The sequence below is a fragment of the Bactrocera dorsalis genome, unplaced genomic scaffold (assembly GCF_023373825.1).
Source record: "Bactrocera dorsalis isolate Fly_Bdor unplaced genomic scaffold, ASM2337382v1 BdCtg312, whole genome shotgun sequence".
Taxonomy (NCBI): Eukaryota; Metazoa; Arthropoda; class Insecta; order Diptera; family Tephritidae; genus Bactrocera; species Bactrocera dorsalis.
Window position 1 is genome coordinate 7700 of NW_026038363.1, and position 17301 is coordinate 25000.

Here is a 17301-nt window from a genome sequence, read left to right on the forward strand (position 1 = left end):
CACAAATACTTAAAGTACATACTTTCCACTTACTTGCATATCTTATGTAACTAGTGAACAACATATCTAACATGCTATATTCCTAGATTAGTGTCCTTTCTGGCAAATAAATATCCCATGGTCCTTGTCAATTTTAGAACTTGTCACTTATTCTGACAACGCAAAAAAGGTTTGAGCATTTTTTGGTGATGTATGAATTTAAAGATATCAGTTGTGCCTGTACATATGTATATCATCATTATCATTATCACACAATATGTTCAGTTATATACCAATGTGATCAGAGCAATGGTCTCTAGGTAAATCTTTATTAACCCCGAATACACTCTTTCATTACGATATTTCAAATATTGATACATACATACATATATATATAAATTCTTCTTTTTGTTCTATTTATTATATGTGAGTTAAAAAATGTGCGCCCGTACATATAGGGCCTAGTTAGTGACTAAATTGTAATAACAGGTGTTTTTCTGAATAAAACGAACTCATGCTGGCATACAAGATCCTTTTTGAGAAAAAGATTAAAAAATTAACCTTTCCATTAGTTATTTCAAGGCCACATTGTCTCTGCGACCGATTTGTGTGACGCTACCAACCGGATGCAGCAATTCACTTAATATTTTAACACAAGCATAGATTTTCTCACCACCTTTCTAGAATGCCAAAAACAATTTGCATATTCCGCAGCTAACATTTCCCAGAAATCTCGCAGAATCTTGTTGTCACATCCCTGTCCACAAAGGGAGAGGAAAAGAATAAAAGCAAAATGTAAAACTTTTCAGCAAACGAAATGCCAACAAAAACGAGATTTTTTTAATGGACGAAAAAGCCAAGAACGGAGCTGAAAACCGAAACAAAAACGAAATTTAAATGAAAAGTGAAAAAATTTAAAAATCATAAACCTTACATGGCATTGCATTTAGTATTTACCAAACCAAAAAAGTACAACAATAACAATGGCGCAATAGTGACGAAGAAAAATTCCACAACTTTGTAGGCAAAAATAGATGTAGATGTCATACAAGGAGGCGGACGAGTCAAAAAATGAATAAGAGCGCACTTTAATGTATGCATATACAGCTTTGTTGTTGTTTTTACTTCATTGTTGTTGTAATAATTTTTTAAGGATATTTCTGTTCTTTTTGTTGTTGTTGCTTGACTGTTCCTTTTCATGTTGTTGTTCTTGAAACACGCCGGCCGGCAATCACAATTAAATCAAGCATCTCAATGTAAAACCAGTTCTGATTGCTTATTCTTCTTTTTGATTGGCAATGAACCTTTACACATACATGCATACTCTCCCTCATCCATAAGTACTTGTATATCATTAGGTGTGTACCCGTAACCACGTGCTTTGCGTCAAATGTACTCGTCCACATGTGATCGTACAAGAATTTGCAATTATTTCTTATTGAAGTCACAAAGTTGCATTTGCACTCGAGCAGGCAAATTCATCATCAAAGGAATAACCAATTTGGCCTCAACTGCAGCAGCTCAAAACCCCATTTTATTTCACTGCATTTTCACTGCGCCTTCTAAGGTGCTTGCTTGTCTCTTGTCGCACCAGTATTGCATTATAGCGAGTCATTCCTCTGCCTCTTCCTTTTACTAATCTTCTTCTTGCAAGATGCTTTGCAAATATGCAGGTATGTGGGTTCAAAAGGTGCGTGCCGCATGTGGCTCAACTCGTGTTCCTGTTGCGCTTCTTATATTTGCCATTAGCGGCAGGAGCACGGAGCACTTTCAGTTTGAAGGATTTTTGCTTTTGCCAACTCCTAAGTGCTCGTTTGGGTAAATTAGCAGTGAGTGGTCGATGAGTCATAGGGTTTTATCAGCTCTTTCGCAACATGAAATGCTTTGAATTCAACTAGAAGTATTTGCCACAAAATCTCTCATTTTAACGGAAGTCTCGAAATAAGGCTGATACTAACAGAATTCAGTAATATTGCATAAAGTTCTGAATAATTATCTGAGGAATTACATTTTTAATTCGTGGGTTAAGCCATATTTGATCCCCAAGAGTCATTGCATGGAAATAGAAGTCATAATCGATTAAAATTGAGCGGAAAGGTACATATCATCGCCTCCTTCTTACTTGAAAATGTGTTTAGAAATGCGATTTCGGCAATCTACTGAGTTACTGCGGCGTGACAGAGGTTTATTGTTATAAAAGAGAATTTGGATGACCTATGGTTTGTCGCGCTATATTAATCTCATCGCGCCTTTTTCAATTTTATAATGGTATTCTCAATAGTTTTGGTCATGGCAATTAAACAGCTCGGAATTCCGTTTCAAATCTTCTTTCGCCCGAATCGGAGGATATCGACCAAATAATTTCCAAGATCGAGCCAGAAAGTCAGTCAAGCCATAATTAATGGAGAGTGTGTTTGATTATTAAAATAAAGTAATAATGCTGAGGCATGCCCACAAACTCTACAATCCATTTTTTATTATGTAATGTTTCAATTATATTTTACATCCTAGCATTTTATTAAATTTTAAAGTTTTTTTGAAAAAACTAGTACACTTTGAATGAACGACCGGAAGCTCTACCTTGTCCATCTTCATTACTTAAGAAGACCACTACTTGGTTTATTGAGTTCTTATGAATTATAATGAATCTAGTTCATCGAGAACTACAAAAGATCATCAAAAATTCCAGCATATTGCGCTTTTTTGTCCAAACATGTTAATAAAATTCAATATATCTACTTACCCGAGAAGCATTCAACTCTTACATTTTCATACTTTGATAGTCTAATATACATATTTCCTTGCACATTCTGGATGTCTTCATTTATCTCTAACAGTAATTATACAGCTTCATGAAGACAAATCTTATTTTAAGTTATAACAAGGAAAACTATATAACTCAGTTGTATCAAAATTTTACACCTGCACACCACAGATGCTGTAAGTTATTACGTTTTCTCAATCAATGCTTCAATCTTTGCCACATATTTGGGCGTGCTCTTCTTATATGGTGCAGTGTACGCCTCGATGCTAACAGATCAATTGATATATCCTTCGTATCAGCAATACTATTTTTTATAATGAACTCAAAAGTTATTGTTATGTGTGATATTTATGAATCTGATTGGATTTTGTTTTCCCTTCTAAGGAGATTAGATAGGAAGACTTTACTAGATATGGATCGATGCGAACGAAACTACACTTAAGCTTTCTACTTAAGTTTTCTTGCAAGTACATATTTATTCACCTGACTATTTCAGAAAATTTTCATATACTATTTGATCAAAAAGTGAGGTAAATTATTTATTGATTATTCTAAATAAACTTCATCGACTACAAATTAATCCCCGGCTGATTAAACGTCATTAATGCCAACACTTTTTACAGTCTTCACAGTCGGAATAGTCTTCGATAGTTCAAAAAATCTTGAACGTAATATACTTCTCAAGGTTAGGGCAAGCTGTGGAGCCAATATGTACATCCAATCTGATCAGAAAATATATTTCTCTTCACTATCATTTTATTGCGTTTCGCGAAACCAACAGTAAATTATATACAATTAGTCTTATATAAAATATAACATTTCAGAACGCACGTGCTCATATTCTATCACTATCCTGCGAATTTAACTAGATCTCTAAGCTAGCTCCAGTTTGGCAGCTCAATATTTGTACATACTTAAATAAAATGAAAATCCAAACACTTTTCGATGAATAGTTACTAAGATAACGAAAGTATGTAAAAAAAGCTGAACTTACTAAAAGTAAACTTTAACATATAGATTGTGCCATAAAACACTCCAACTTATTACCTCAAATCTTTGGGCTTGTGGAATTTTTTATTTCGCAAAATAGACCAGTCAGGCAATTTATTTATTTTTATTAATATTTATTTATTAAAGCATAAAATCAGCAATAAGGATACACCTTAGTATGTGAAAAACTATAAATTTCTCAGATAAAATGATTGACCAAACTGAACTTATGCTACGTAAGTATGTTTGTACGCGTATGTATTCCATATGTGGCATACAATGTTTTTGAGGCACTTACTCTTTCTGCTCTATATTGTTGGCTTTTTTATGAATAGCTTATGGAATATTTTCTAAAAGTAAAGGAAAGGAAAGTGAGCACAAAATAAAAGTTGTCCAAAGAAATAAATGGAATTCAAGTGAAAAAATAGTACCAAGGCCTGCAGAATAGATCACTGAGTTCAGAGCATATCATCAGGCTTATTTTTATCCTGGGTTTGGTCACAAAATGATTTGTGTACAATAGTAATAAGACCCGAAATCTATGTTACTTAAACTCTATGGAAAAACTGAAATTATTTCTCAGTTGGCTTGGAGACCTACATCTAAAATACTAAAAACTGCTGCGCTCTGTGCCATATCTGAAATAATTGATATCAGTATTTAATTTACAATTTTTCGAAATCAATTTTTGATGTAAAAGGCAATGTTCGCTATCACCATTTTCCAATTGGACACTTATTCACTTCCTTCCGATATTTAACCACTTTGTGCTCACTTGTTGTGTTTTTTCATTTGCAGTTTCCTCAACTCCTTTTGTTTCCTATACTTACACATTTCTACATATAATACCGAAATATAAAAGGCAACCTACGAAGATCTTCTATGCAATCGATGCCTCTCGCTATAAAATATATTATACTATTGTGGGCAAAAAATAATAATACTTTTTAATTTAAATTTTGCGCGAAACCTTATTCGTCGAAATATATATTTTTTTAAGTTGGTATGACTGTCAGTGTTTGGTATATAGTATATTATGGAAGTTTCAATAAATCTTTTGTGCGGAATGAAATTTGTGGTGCCAAAACGTTCAGAATGTTGGAAAAGGCCTCAAATAATAATTGTTTGTTGCTTGAAACAAATTATTCAAAGATGGTCGAGAATGCGTTAACGATGAACCACGTCCAGGACTGCCATCAACATCAACTGATGATCAACACCTCAATAAAACAAAGGAATTGGCGCTTGAGAATCGACGACTAACAGTCAAAGATCTTACTGGCATCGTTGGAATATCAGAATGATCAGTTAAAGTAATTTTGAAATATCATTTAACTCTGAGAAAAGAGAAAGCACGATTGGTTCCAAAATCCAATTTTTTTCGAAAAACAGCGTCGGGTTAACGTCTGTGAAACAATGCTTCCCGACAACCAGGATATCATGAAACGTACTATTACTGGCGATGAGTCTTGTCTATAACCCGGAAATAAACTATCAATTGGTCGAATATCGTGGCAAGGATCAACTCAATCGGACAATATCGTGGCTAGGTAAAGCCAAGATTATATTGACAGTTTTCTTCGATTATCGAGGTATGGTGATATTCAGCAAACTAAATCGCCTGCTTAGAGGAAACACTTTTGCCTCAACTGAAGACACTAAACGTGAATTACTACGCGCCTTGAGGGCTACTTCGGAAATTGACTTTAACAACTGTTTGGAGGATTGGAAAGAAACCTTGAAACAAGTGTTTTGGGGGAACCACATAGAACAGAACCTTAAAATTATAAACAAAGTTTTACTATTTCTTGCTCATTGTATAATTACAGATTGAAGTACAAGGAAAAGGTTACTACAAAAGTATAACAGTTTTTATTTTTTTGTATAGACAGTTTGAGTATTTCGTTGAATACGAGTAGAAGGTCAGAGATTTAGGAATCTTTTCAACAAGATTTTGCAAATTCTCTTCTTTGGTCTCCTCCTCAGTATTCCAGTTTTTTGTTGTGGTCGAAATCTAACCCATAACTCACAACTGACATATCTAGACCCCAGTTGTGATTGCTATAATTCACTGAGATCATGATGAATGAACAAATATTTTCATTGTAGTTATATTCCCCAATAAAAAGCTATTGTCAGTGTAAAACCACCGTGTTGTAAAACCACACCTCTGATTGAGGCAACTAAATAAAATTTATAAATATTTATCTAGTTTTTCAACTTTGTGGACTCGGACAGACTAATCAACTTTCTTTTAATGGCCCGATAAGATAACTCAGAGTGGGAGACAAATGATTTAAACTTTACAAACTAATTTCCAGTTGCATTGCGATTGGCAGCGGATTGGCATTATGGAAGTTTAAAATTTTGGGAAAAATATAAATAATAAATATATCTTAGTCGGGTTCAAAAGTATTTGAATATGTTCAAATTAATTTCGGAAAATGTAAGTAAGAGTGCCTTCGAAATCATTCGTTCAGCCTTGCACTCATATATTCCTCATTTTATTTATTGCATTTAGTGTATGCTCACTGCTGTCCTCCTTCTCCTGTTCTCCAAATCGTCGAATATTGCCTTCGCTATTTGTAATGCTTGCTCTATTTCTAATTTTGCCTGCACATCGCGCACGCAGTTCCAAGAATGCGTCGGTGGCTTACCAACAGGAACGCCATTGAGTTGCCCGTCCGGATACATTTGCTCAACAACTGCTGCAAACATCTGTGTACCGAGTGATAATACTAATGTAGTTGGCGATTGCACTGAATGCATTATTTGTGATGCTTCCCAAACCTTTGCCTGCACTGGTGTTCGCACTTTCGCCCTATGTCTAGGCACAAAAGCCATTAGTAATATAGGTGGGAACTGTACGCCCAATCTTGTGTGTAGTATCGACTATCCGTACATATGCGGCGATGAAACCATGGTATGTATGTATTATGTATATATGAGATGATGATATAATTATTTAACTTGCGATTAATATCCACAGATTGCACCCACGTGCACTACTACGACGATTACTTCAGGTTCGGTAATTGTGACCAATCCTGTTGCATTTTGCCAAACTATACAACAAAATGGTCGTTTTCCAGTTGGAAATAAACTTAAAACAACTTGTCAACAGTGAGTTGGTTTCAATAATTAATTTGCGTACTTAGTGCGTGTCTTCTCTCTTAGATATGTTTACTGCTTCATAAATGGCAACGTTTGGAGTGGCACGATCTACTACTGTCCAAGTGATACTTATTTTGATACTTCATCACGGTATTGTTCACCAGTTGTGCCGGCCCGTTGTGTCAGCTCAACACAGTTGTTGTATCTGGGGAATTCCGAACCAAGCTTCGATGACGAACAAGGAATGGAGTGAGCGATATATTTACGATTTGGAGGGATTACAAAGTTGAATAGTTATAATATATATTTGGTATGTTTTTTTTGTTGAGGGTGGAAACTTTATGGAATATTTTAGTAGTTAAAGGTTTGTAAAACACTAGCTAATATTAAAAACTGTGGTTCCTGCCAAATGTATCGCTTGATTTTGCTGCAAACTGTATACGATGTTAAATCTTAAATTGAAAATTAAATATTAACAATTTTATAGTTTTTTGTGTTTAATTACCAATATTTACCAGTATCATCCATTTAAATAAATTATCTAGAACGAAGTAAGATAGTAGAATCTTGGAAACATTTTGAGAATTCTTTTTTTTTTGCCGCCATAAGACCATTCGATAATTGTTACAACAGCAAAGTCTGCACCTTCCTTGTTCTTATCTTATGGTTTCTTATTAATGGCATTTCGTGGTACTTTAGGGTAAAATCCTCTCAAATTCAGTCTAGGAATGTAAGAGGTGCGCGTCATTCTGCAAACTTAAATAAAAAAAAATTTCCAGCAAAACTTACCAAAGTATCCGATACAAAACAATAATAATATTTTATATATAAAGTTTTTATTTTATTTTATGTATTTTTACTTTTATTTTACGCTTAACTTGATAATTTATAGTTATCTTAAAAATGTCTATAATACGTACATACTTGTATATATAAAGAAAAAAATATTAACAAACAATTTAAAAGCTTAATGTCAATAAAATGGTTCCTTTTGCTGCTACTGTTATCTAGTTAAGCCAGCTTAATAAACAACAGCATTTAGTATGGCTTAATCTACTTCCACAAGTCAGAACAACTTGGATAACAGTTCATTCAGAGAACGTTTAATGTACAGAAGGTTCGTGGTGTGATTGTCAAAATAGCACACTCTTTGCAGGACTACTCTTTACGATGAGCGTATTTCAGCACCATCAGCAGACTCAAAATTACCATAAATGAGCATTCTCAATGTTAACAGAAAGGCATGATACTAATTAAAATGTTAAGGAATGTACGCTCCCAGATGCGTTTAATACTAATATGCAAAGGAATCTACATGTGTATAATTTATAGATGTTCTGTTCAAATGTAGAATAGTGAAAACTAAAGATTTTGCAAATAAAAATAAGAAACAAAACATAAGGAGTTTCTTTACTGGCGCAGTCGGTCGCGAAGTAATTCTTAAGAATTATTAAACGAATCGCTTATCATTTTATTTAAATAGTGATATTTCAAGCAAAAGTTTATAATACTTTCATGACAATAAAAAGCGATAATTTAAATTATAAAAGACCTAATATAATTTCTGTGCACTAATTTTTTAAAATAATAAAATGTATAGTGAAGTGGTATGTGAAAGTGAAAGACAAAAAAAACATGTTATGAATCACTGGAATTAAATAATTAATAATCACTAAATATCATGGCATATCAACAGTACAAGAACTTTTGAGGATGCTCAACGTATAAATGAGTCCAGAGGCGAGACGAAAAACCTCCTTATCGTCATTCATCAGGGAGGTGGACACACTGTTGCTCCTTGTATCAAAATGCAAGGGACTATATCTTCGTAAGGGTAATTCTTAACAAAATCCAGGGACCAGCTTGAGACGTTATGAAGATAATAGGTGAGAATATGTCGTGGGAGCAAATTAAACAAACACTGATGGCAAATTTTGGAATTAAAGAGAATAGGTAAGTCTGCCTAGAGTTACGGAACAAGACGGAAGAAAATAATGGCAGCGGACATGCCCTATTAATAACAGTCAACGAACTACTTGTATTTACTGGAACCGAAATAATAAGCATCAACACGTTCTTCAGTAGTACGGAGTATTTACTATCCACAATCAACAACAGTGAGCTCCAAAAATAAAAATAAGGACAATGTTTCGTCAACCTACACAAGTGGAGGCAAAGGATATAATGAACATACTTCAATTAAACAACTGGCAGCCCATCAAGGAAATAATGAAGTTCTGGATCTGCACCAGCTCCACAAAAGTTCCAATATATAAAATTTTTCAAAAAACAATATGACATGAACGTAACACTGTACAACACCGGCTTTCAGTGTTCATAACTGTCAATCCTGAGACATTCGCACAAATTTCAAAATTCTGTGAGGAAGCAGATAGGCTTATTATTACCGGAATTCGGAAACCAGTTAAATTCAGTAACTGGGCGTCACCAATTGTCTTAGCACCGAAACCAGATGGGTGTATTAGAATATACCGTGATTTTAAAATAGTAATTAATTCACAATTAGATATTGAACAATGTCCCTTGCCAAGACGAAAGTCATTATTACATACATGTAGGAGAATTTCGGACAACACGATCCGGACAGACCTACTGAATGCAACTCTGAAAAAGCATAACGTTTACTGACGACGAACAAGAACGTACAGTTGCAAATCGTATCTAATAAAGTAAAGACGTGTCGTTATACCAATTAAGAAAGTGGTTCATTTAATATAAGAAATAAATTCCTACAAATTTGCGGGCTCAACCAGAAACGAACTTTGAAAATTGAAAAATTTTGAGCATAAAAAGACAATTTTAACAAAAAGATTGCAAATAATATAAATTTGACATTGATGTGAAAATCTTGTGTTTGGGTGCGCGAGTTATGTTCCGTACCCAAATATAAATATTGTAAACACACTATAATAATAAACATACTTTAATCCCACATTCCTATACACATTACACATATCCACACTTTTCCCAGGCACTCACTTCACGCAACCCACATAGCATTTTTTGAAGTTATCGACTTACTATGATTGATCATTCATAGTCAGTCTTAAGATTTCATCAGATAAAAATTATAACGAGGAGAATTTGATCTATTTGGTTTCATTTAATACTCTGTAGAATCAACCTTAGTTGAGTCCAAAAATATTAGTCGCGTGAATGCAGGCAACAGAATTGACTTGCTTCAGAGGAAACTTTTAGAAGACCTAAAACCTTAAGATTGTAAAGAAGTTACTTTTTAACTAATTTAACTACTTAATTCTAAATAAATAATTTTATAAAACCTAACACTGGTTTTATTACTGGAAAAGGAGCTGACCAAGTGAGAATTCCTACAAAATTGGGGGCTCGTCCGGGAATTTCACCCAGACGTGAGCTAGCAGCAGCGAAAGTTGACGCAGAAAATCATCAGAGCTCAGCGTGGACACCGAAAGTCAAGAACATCAGGCAAAAACGAAGTGGATTAAAAGAAAGAGGAATTCCGAAATAGTTGCATAAATCAGCAAATAACGCACATTTCGAAGCAGTATTTGTAAAGCTACCGCAGTAAAACTTCAAGGCGACACCGAAACCTAGCGAAGCCACTTTCGAAGTGACGCCAAAAAGCAGCGAAGATTCCAGAGCAATAGCAGCCGAAGCAGCGTTCGTAGCAGCAGAGCAGAAGCCTATTTTAAATCCAAAGTAATTAACCGACATCATTCGAATAAGAAGGAGAATAAAGAAAAAGCCGAAACAAGACGAAGAAGCAGAAGCAGAAGAACCAACAGCAAGTAAGTACATGCAGTAGAAAGAGAATACAGAAAATGATATCAGAGGATTAAAGCTGGAAGTAATTGAAAGAGTTTATGTTGAAAAGAAGAAAGATGTTGTGATTAAATTAGATAATATTCTTATTTAACCCTGCTTAGATAACGTTATTTTTAAGTACTGAAAAGATAACGTACGTCTGAGAGACGTATTAAAGTTTTCGTCCTTTAAGGATGTCAATAGAAACACTTTTGCAGATATTTTTTTACGTAGATCTTTTATTTAATTATTATACTTTTATTTTGGATATTTGTTTCAAGAAAATTATTATTTATTTAAGAAATCGAAAGGAAATTTCACTTGTATTAAAAATTCATCACAAAAAATTAGTCTTTTTAAAAGGACGCCAGTTCATAACATAAAACTTAAAAAATTCTTTTTTTGTTTTGGTTAAATTAGATAACAATATCAGTGTTCATTTATATAATGCAAAAAAATTAACTTTTGACATAATTATATGCAAGAATTACATACTAAATTATTGTGTTCCCCACACACGGGTGTTTCACATTTTACGCATGTCATTTTTGACATTCGTCGGATTTTGGACGGGCAAAAGCCACAGTACCTTTTCTTTTTTGAGGTAGGCTGACCTCCACTAGCACTACATTCATTGCTGAGTTCATCTTTTGCAGAATTTTCAATATTACTTCTTAGTGTTCTCGACAAAGTTGGGATTTTCAATCTCTTCTGCATCCATGGGGTTGTCAAAGATAATGAAAGTGACTTCATATACTCTTTACGGCTTAATGTCTTTTGACTATTGGAAATCGAATTATGACAATAAATAACATAAGAGTTTATGAATGCCATGTTTAGTATTCCGTAAAATATTGCCATAGGCCACCTGTTGGTTTTTCTCGAACACGACATCAATGAACACATTTGATCAAATGTATCGACACCGCCTTTTGTTTGATTATAATATAATATCATGCCGGGCTTTCCACTTTTGACATCAATCGTGCCTTCTTCATTACAGGAAGACAATAAATAAACCATTTTTGATGGCCTAGGTTTGTAAGACAAAAGAGTCAAAGGTCCGTCATAACAAAACATGGTACTTCCAACCTGCCGAGAACGCGAGTTTTTCATTTCTTCTGGGATCTCTCTTTTGTTCGACCTTATGGTTCCTACAAGCGTCAATTTGTACGGTTCTTTTAGCAAGCTTTTTGCTAAAGGGACCGAAGTAAACCAATTGTCGCAGGTAATGTTTCGACATGAACCATGAATTGGTCGGGATAGCTCTTTGACGTAAAACTCCCCCAATGGAAGATCAGAAGTTTTTGTCGATTTTCCCAAATACGGCATTGCATTGAACATATACTTCGTGGTACTATCGCATATCATCACAATTTTTATTCCATATTTGTTTGGCTTGTTGGGAATATACATCTTAAAAGGGCAACGCCCACGAAATCCCAAAAGCTGTTCATCAATTGTAGTATGAGATCCGGGATTGTAGCTCGTTTGGCATTGCTTTATAAAAAGGTCCCATATCTTCCTGACGGGCGTGAATGCATCATTTGGTTTTAGAGAAGGGCGCAAAGATTTATCATCCATTCTAAGTCGCCGAATTAAGAAATCGAATCTCTCGCGGCTCATAGTTGCTGTATATCGGGTTCCACTATAAGAAGTATTGAAAATTTCGTCGGTTGATAAATGATTATCCTTTAGTACTGCTGATAAGGTAAGCATGCCAATTAATGCGCGTATTTCTAGGACATTTGTATTTTTAAAGGTTGCAGACGTAATATCGTCTCGGCGGTTTATATAAATCTCAGCATTTGTCCACTGCACAATTTCCGAAATTATTTCTTCCGTTAAGAAAGCATTGAAACACGAGATTGGATCATTCAGCGATTTGCAATGACGAGTAGGCCCTCTAGCTGTTCGAACAATGTTTATTCTAGAAATTCGCCCAGATCTTTGACCTTTTGACGAAGTCCAGCAATGCTTACTTTTACTTTTAAGGGTCGGTTGGGGTAGCGTAATCGCTTTGTACATTATCCTCCAGCAATTCATTTTCTGATTCGCTTCCATTTTCCGATGAATTTGAGCCATCCAAAATATCCTGCAAAAGAGCAGCAATTTTTGTGTCATCCACACTTTGATTCTCCATGTTTATTAACTAAAAGAAATGAGAAATTATGTATAAAACCTCTCAGAGCTTCATCAAATACACGAAAAAACGAGAACATAAAAAAGTTTAAAAGTTACGTAAAAGATAACGATACGTCTCTCAGACGTACCTCAGAAAACAAACTTGTAATATTTCATCAGAGAAAACACTTATCACTGAAAAACTGTCACCACTCATAAGCTGCAGTATACGACTGAGAAAACTGAAAGCGAGAATATTCTCTTTTAACGGTTGTAAGAGAGAGAACGAAAAATAAAACAAGTGTACGTCTCGCAGACGTACGTTATCTAAGCAGGGTTAAATATCTTTTTCCTCCTTTTCAGTGTTAAAAAGTGGACGCATTAAAGGAAGCTGTTGCTTTTAAATATAAGGCTGTCCAATGAAGTTTATTTTTGCGCCAAAAGGAAAAAGAAGTTCGTCCTTTGGGAAAAGGTGCTCCGTGAAATTAAGGGAGTAGATGCAGAGTTTTCTTTTTCACGGGAGGACATAACCAGAAAGTTTATGAACTTCGTGGTAACGTATAAAAGAATTAAGAGGCGGAATAAAACGTCTGGAGAGGCTGCTACAACGTGGGAGTTTTTTGATCAAACGGACGAAATTTATGGAACCAGGACCGACATCGTTGTACCAGAGGAACTTTTGGATTCATCTTTAAGTGACATATTATCTGGTATAAATGACCACATCGCAGATAACGCTAATAGTGACACAGATAAAGAACCCCCACGGAAACGGGCTCGATGCGATGTTTTGGACTTCTTGCGCGCTGAAAGCCAAGAAGATAAAAAGCTTTTGAAGGAATTTTTGGACAGTGAAAAAGAAAAGTTTAAAGATGAAGAAGCTGCGTGAGGTTTTGTCCAACATTCGTAATTAAAACGCTGATAAATTGGTCATTAAACGTAGTATGTGTAATACGTAATAATAATCATTATGTTGTTTCATACAATGTGTTATTTTTTAATACCAAATAAAAGACAAGTTTTCAACAATAAAAATTGTTTTTATTGCGTTCTTCAAGCAGAAAATAATGTAGATGACCAATTTCTTTTATCACTTGCTGCAACCAAATATTGTTGTGCATTAAGGGACATATGAAAATGTTCGCTTTCATCGTACACTATTTCAGAAGGCTTTTCACTGTTAATTATAAAGTTATGGAGTACCAAACATGACATTATTATTTGTTTAGCCACTTTGGGGTTTTGTACATCAACATAGTTTAAAATACGGAACTTGGTTTTCAAAATACCGAAAGCTTGTTCCACACACACTCTTGCGGAAGCTAAAACATTGTTGAATATAATTTGTGCAGGTGTTAAAAATTCATTGTCCTTATATGGAACCATCAAATATGTTTCCAAAGGGTAAGCCCCATCACCCAAAAGGTGACATTCCGGTGGAAAGAGAATATGATTGTTGACAATTGCCCTTTTAAGTGGACTGTTCTGCCATACTAAAGCATCGTTGCATCGGCCGGGGTATCCGGTTCTCTACCAGCAGCATTACTGACTGCAACGCGTTCACAATGACCCTTAGGAGAAACGATATACCCCCAAACACTGCGAGATGGGTGTTGTTTCTCCAAGATTTCAATTACGAAATCGAGCACCGGGCAGGGACTAGAATGGCACACGTTGAGTGTATTGTTTGATGTTAGGGTGTATTGTTTGATGTTAGAAAACACATTAAAGTATCAACTTAAGCAGGCACAACTCAAAGACGAATGGACAAAAGCAGTTCGCAGAATTTTAGAAAAAGACGAGTTTGAGGACTTTTATGTTAAATATGACATCCTTTTTAAGAATCCTGAGAAGGAGTTGATAGTAGTACCAGTTCTTATGGAGGATGAAATCATTAATGAAATCGAAGAGTGGGAAAAAAGAGGGATTTCTAAATACGATAAATAAAGAAGACAAACCTGTCACATTGACCACGTTGGACCACTGGAGACGACCGGCAAGTCATATAATTTCATTTTGGTGGTGGTAGACGCATTTAGTAAGTTCGTGTGGTTGTATTTTACGAAGAATACAGGAACAGAAGCAGTAGTAGAGAGGCTAAAGAAGTAGGCAGCTATATTCGGTAACCCAAAGCGCATCATTTCTGATAGGGGGACTGCACAGGAGTGCCGCGGGGAAATGAGCAAGTAGAAAGGATGCACAAGGTAGTGGTTCCCATGTTATCAAATTTGTGCACAGAGACACCTAGAAATTGGTACAAACACATAGATCGCGTACAACAGTTTATCAGGTGTGTTACCTCCGCGAAGTACAAAGCAGTCACCATTCAAGATATTAACTGGACTTGACATGCGTATGGCCAATATGCCAGAGCTACAAGAACTCTTAGATGATGAAGCAGTAGGTGAGTTGAACGAAGATCGCGAATTAGTAAGGAAGCAAGCTATGGAAAATATTTCGCAAATTCAGCAGGAGAATCGCAGGTCGTACAATCAGCGGCATAGAAAGGAAACGGGTTATGAACCGAACGATCCAGTGGCGATTAAAAGAACGCAATTCGGGAGTGGACTAAAATTAAAACCGAAATTCTTGAGTCCATATAGAGTTGTGAAGAAATTCAACCATGGGCGCTATGAGGTCGAAAAAATAGGAGACCATGAAGGGCCGGGAAAGACATCTACAGTGGCAGAATATATGAAACGATGGACCAACTCATTCGGGGGCGAATGAGAATTCAAAAACTGAATTTAAAGTTGATGATTAAAGTTCTAATATGAAAATATTGGAAATTATGTCCACAAATACGAAATATCAATTCAGTAATATACAAAAATTACACAAATTTTTAATCCCGTGTGAAGAGCATCCTATACGAAATATTTGTATAACTATTATTGTAATAATCACACTATACATATTTTCTATTATATGTTAGCTTTAAATTGTATTATGCACTAATAAAATGTAAAACACTAAGGTTACAAGAGAGACAGCAAAAGCAATACGAACAGATCCTGAAGAAACAAGGAATGGAGCATCTAATAAAAAAAGATGCTATAACCAGTGTATAAAAAGATCAGGAGATTTTTTCACCAAAGGAGGGGGAGTTAACACCTAGCCATACATATATGACCAACAACAACAAGCCAATACCACATCACGCATGTGCAACGTGATCAACACACAGACACATGGAGGGGCATCATCATACAAAAATGTACAGCCACCACATGACCAACAACAACAAGTATGACATTATCCAAGATGCCACGCCACCGGAATTAGCCAATCGGAAGCCGACACGAGTTGACTGCACTGCTATAAATGAGTGACGGGCATACAACTCTTGTTCTCAGTTTAAATATAATCTTAGGCATAGCCAGTAGTATATTACTTATTGTTCATGGTGTAAACTCATATACATATATTTGAATAAAGAAACCTTGGAGGAATCCAAGGAAAATATATTTTTATAGAATAACTAAAGATTATTCTTAATTCGGTCGTGACAATTTTTATGTCAGGAAATGCTAGGCAAAATCGTATTTAGTCATAAAGGGCCACTGGAAAATGGTCCAGAATGCTTTGCCTGTCACTATAACAGACGTTGAGCAAGATCCTAATGGAAAGATATTAGCTGAAATTCTGCGGCCAAATAATTTCGAACATTCTGCAGATAAAACGTCTAGGTATTGTCAAAGTCTGTGGATAACCAAGCAAAAAAATTGTTGCTATCGAAATGTTTAAAAGTCCTCCGAATTTATGGTGGGAGCGATTATGTAAATGAAGTGTTCGACAAATATCTTATGAAATATGGTATCATTCATCAGATGACGCGCTACACTCGTGAACAGAATGGCGTAGTATGATGCATGTTACTAGATGTAAATTTGGAGGAAAGGTTCTGGGTCACAGCATATTTGCTGAATCGTATACCATGAAAATAATCCGATTCCAAAAGAGTTGTGGTCCGCAAAAGCACCAAACTTAAATAACTCAAAGACTTTGGCTGTAAGGCCATGTAACCAAAGAAAAGCGCAGTAAATTATAATCGAAATCTCGAGAATGTATTCTCGTATACTACAGCACTGAATCAAAGGCAAAAACCGAAACCGGACGTTTTATTTTAAGACAGTGAAAGTTTGGCAGTTTGGTGAGTGTGCAATCAGCGAAGTGAGTAAGGAATTACACACATGTAATAAAAATATTTTTGTTATTAAATTAAAATATCCGTGTAATAATTATTCGAAAGCATTTAAAATTCTAATCAAGCAAACAACGTTCTTAATTGTTAGACTGTCTACGTCAGAAGTAGTAATAATAAACATCAATAAAGAAACTGTCCTTTTACTTGGACTTAGAAAATATATTAACTGGCGGCCGAGCAGTGACCACGATAAAAAGGATTCCGTTTATAAAATCCTTCGTAAGCCGGGGGACAGAGTCTCAGTGAAAATAAATCTTTATAGAAGGGCAAATAGGAAAAGTAATATCATTGAAGAATAACAGTGAACAAAAAATATACA

The 17301-nt window shown here is 35.1% G+C and overlaps 1 protein-coding gene across 2 annotated transcripts; it reads left to right on the forward strand.

Annotated features, from left to right (window-relative positions):
* Positions 1-5568: 5568 nt before the first annotated feature.
* LOC105222122 (uncharacterized) lies at positions 5569-7257 on the forward strand. 2 transcript variants are annotated; one of them, XM_049462155.1, is made up of 4 exons: positions 5569-6179; positions 6366-6656; positions 6723-6856; positions 6911-7257. In XM_049462155.1, exons 1-4 carry the CDS (start codon positions 6156-6158, stop codon positions 7098-7100), a joined length of 639 nt encoding a protein of 212 aa, XP_049318112.1. In that variant the 5' UTR covers positions 5569-6155; the 3' UTR covers positions 7101-7257. The 2 variants fall into 2 exon arrangements, with proteins under 2 accessions (XP_049318112.1, XP_049318111.1); XM_049462154.1 differs by having other exon boundaries at positions 5581-6179; positions 6255-6656.
* The last annotated feature ends 10044 nt before the right edge of the window (positions 7258-17301 follow it).

Coding starts and splice junctions, on each gene's coding strand:
- LOC105222122 (XM_049462154.1), top strand. CDS start 6,156: ATGTTCAAATTAATTTCGGAAAAT. Junction 6,180..6,254: donor TCAAATTAATTTCGGAAAAT/GTAAGTAAGAGT, acceptor TATTGCATTTAG/TGTATGCTCACTGCTGTCCT. Junction 6,657..6,722: donor TATGCGGCGATGAAACCATG/GTATGTATGTAT, acceptor TAATATCCACAG/ATTGCACCCACGTGCACTAC.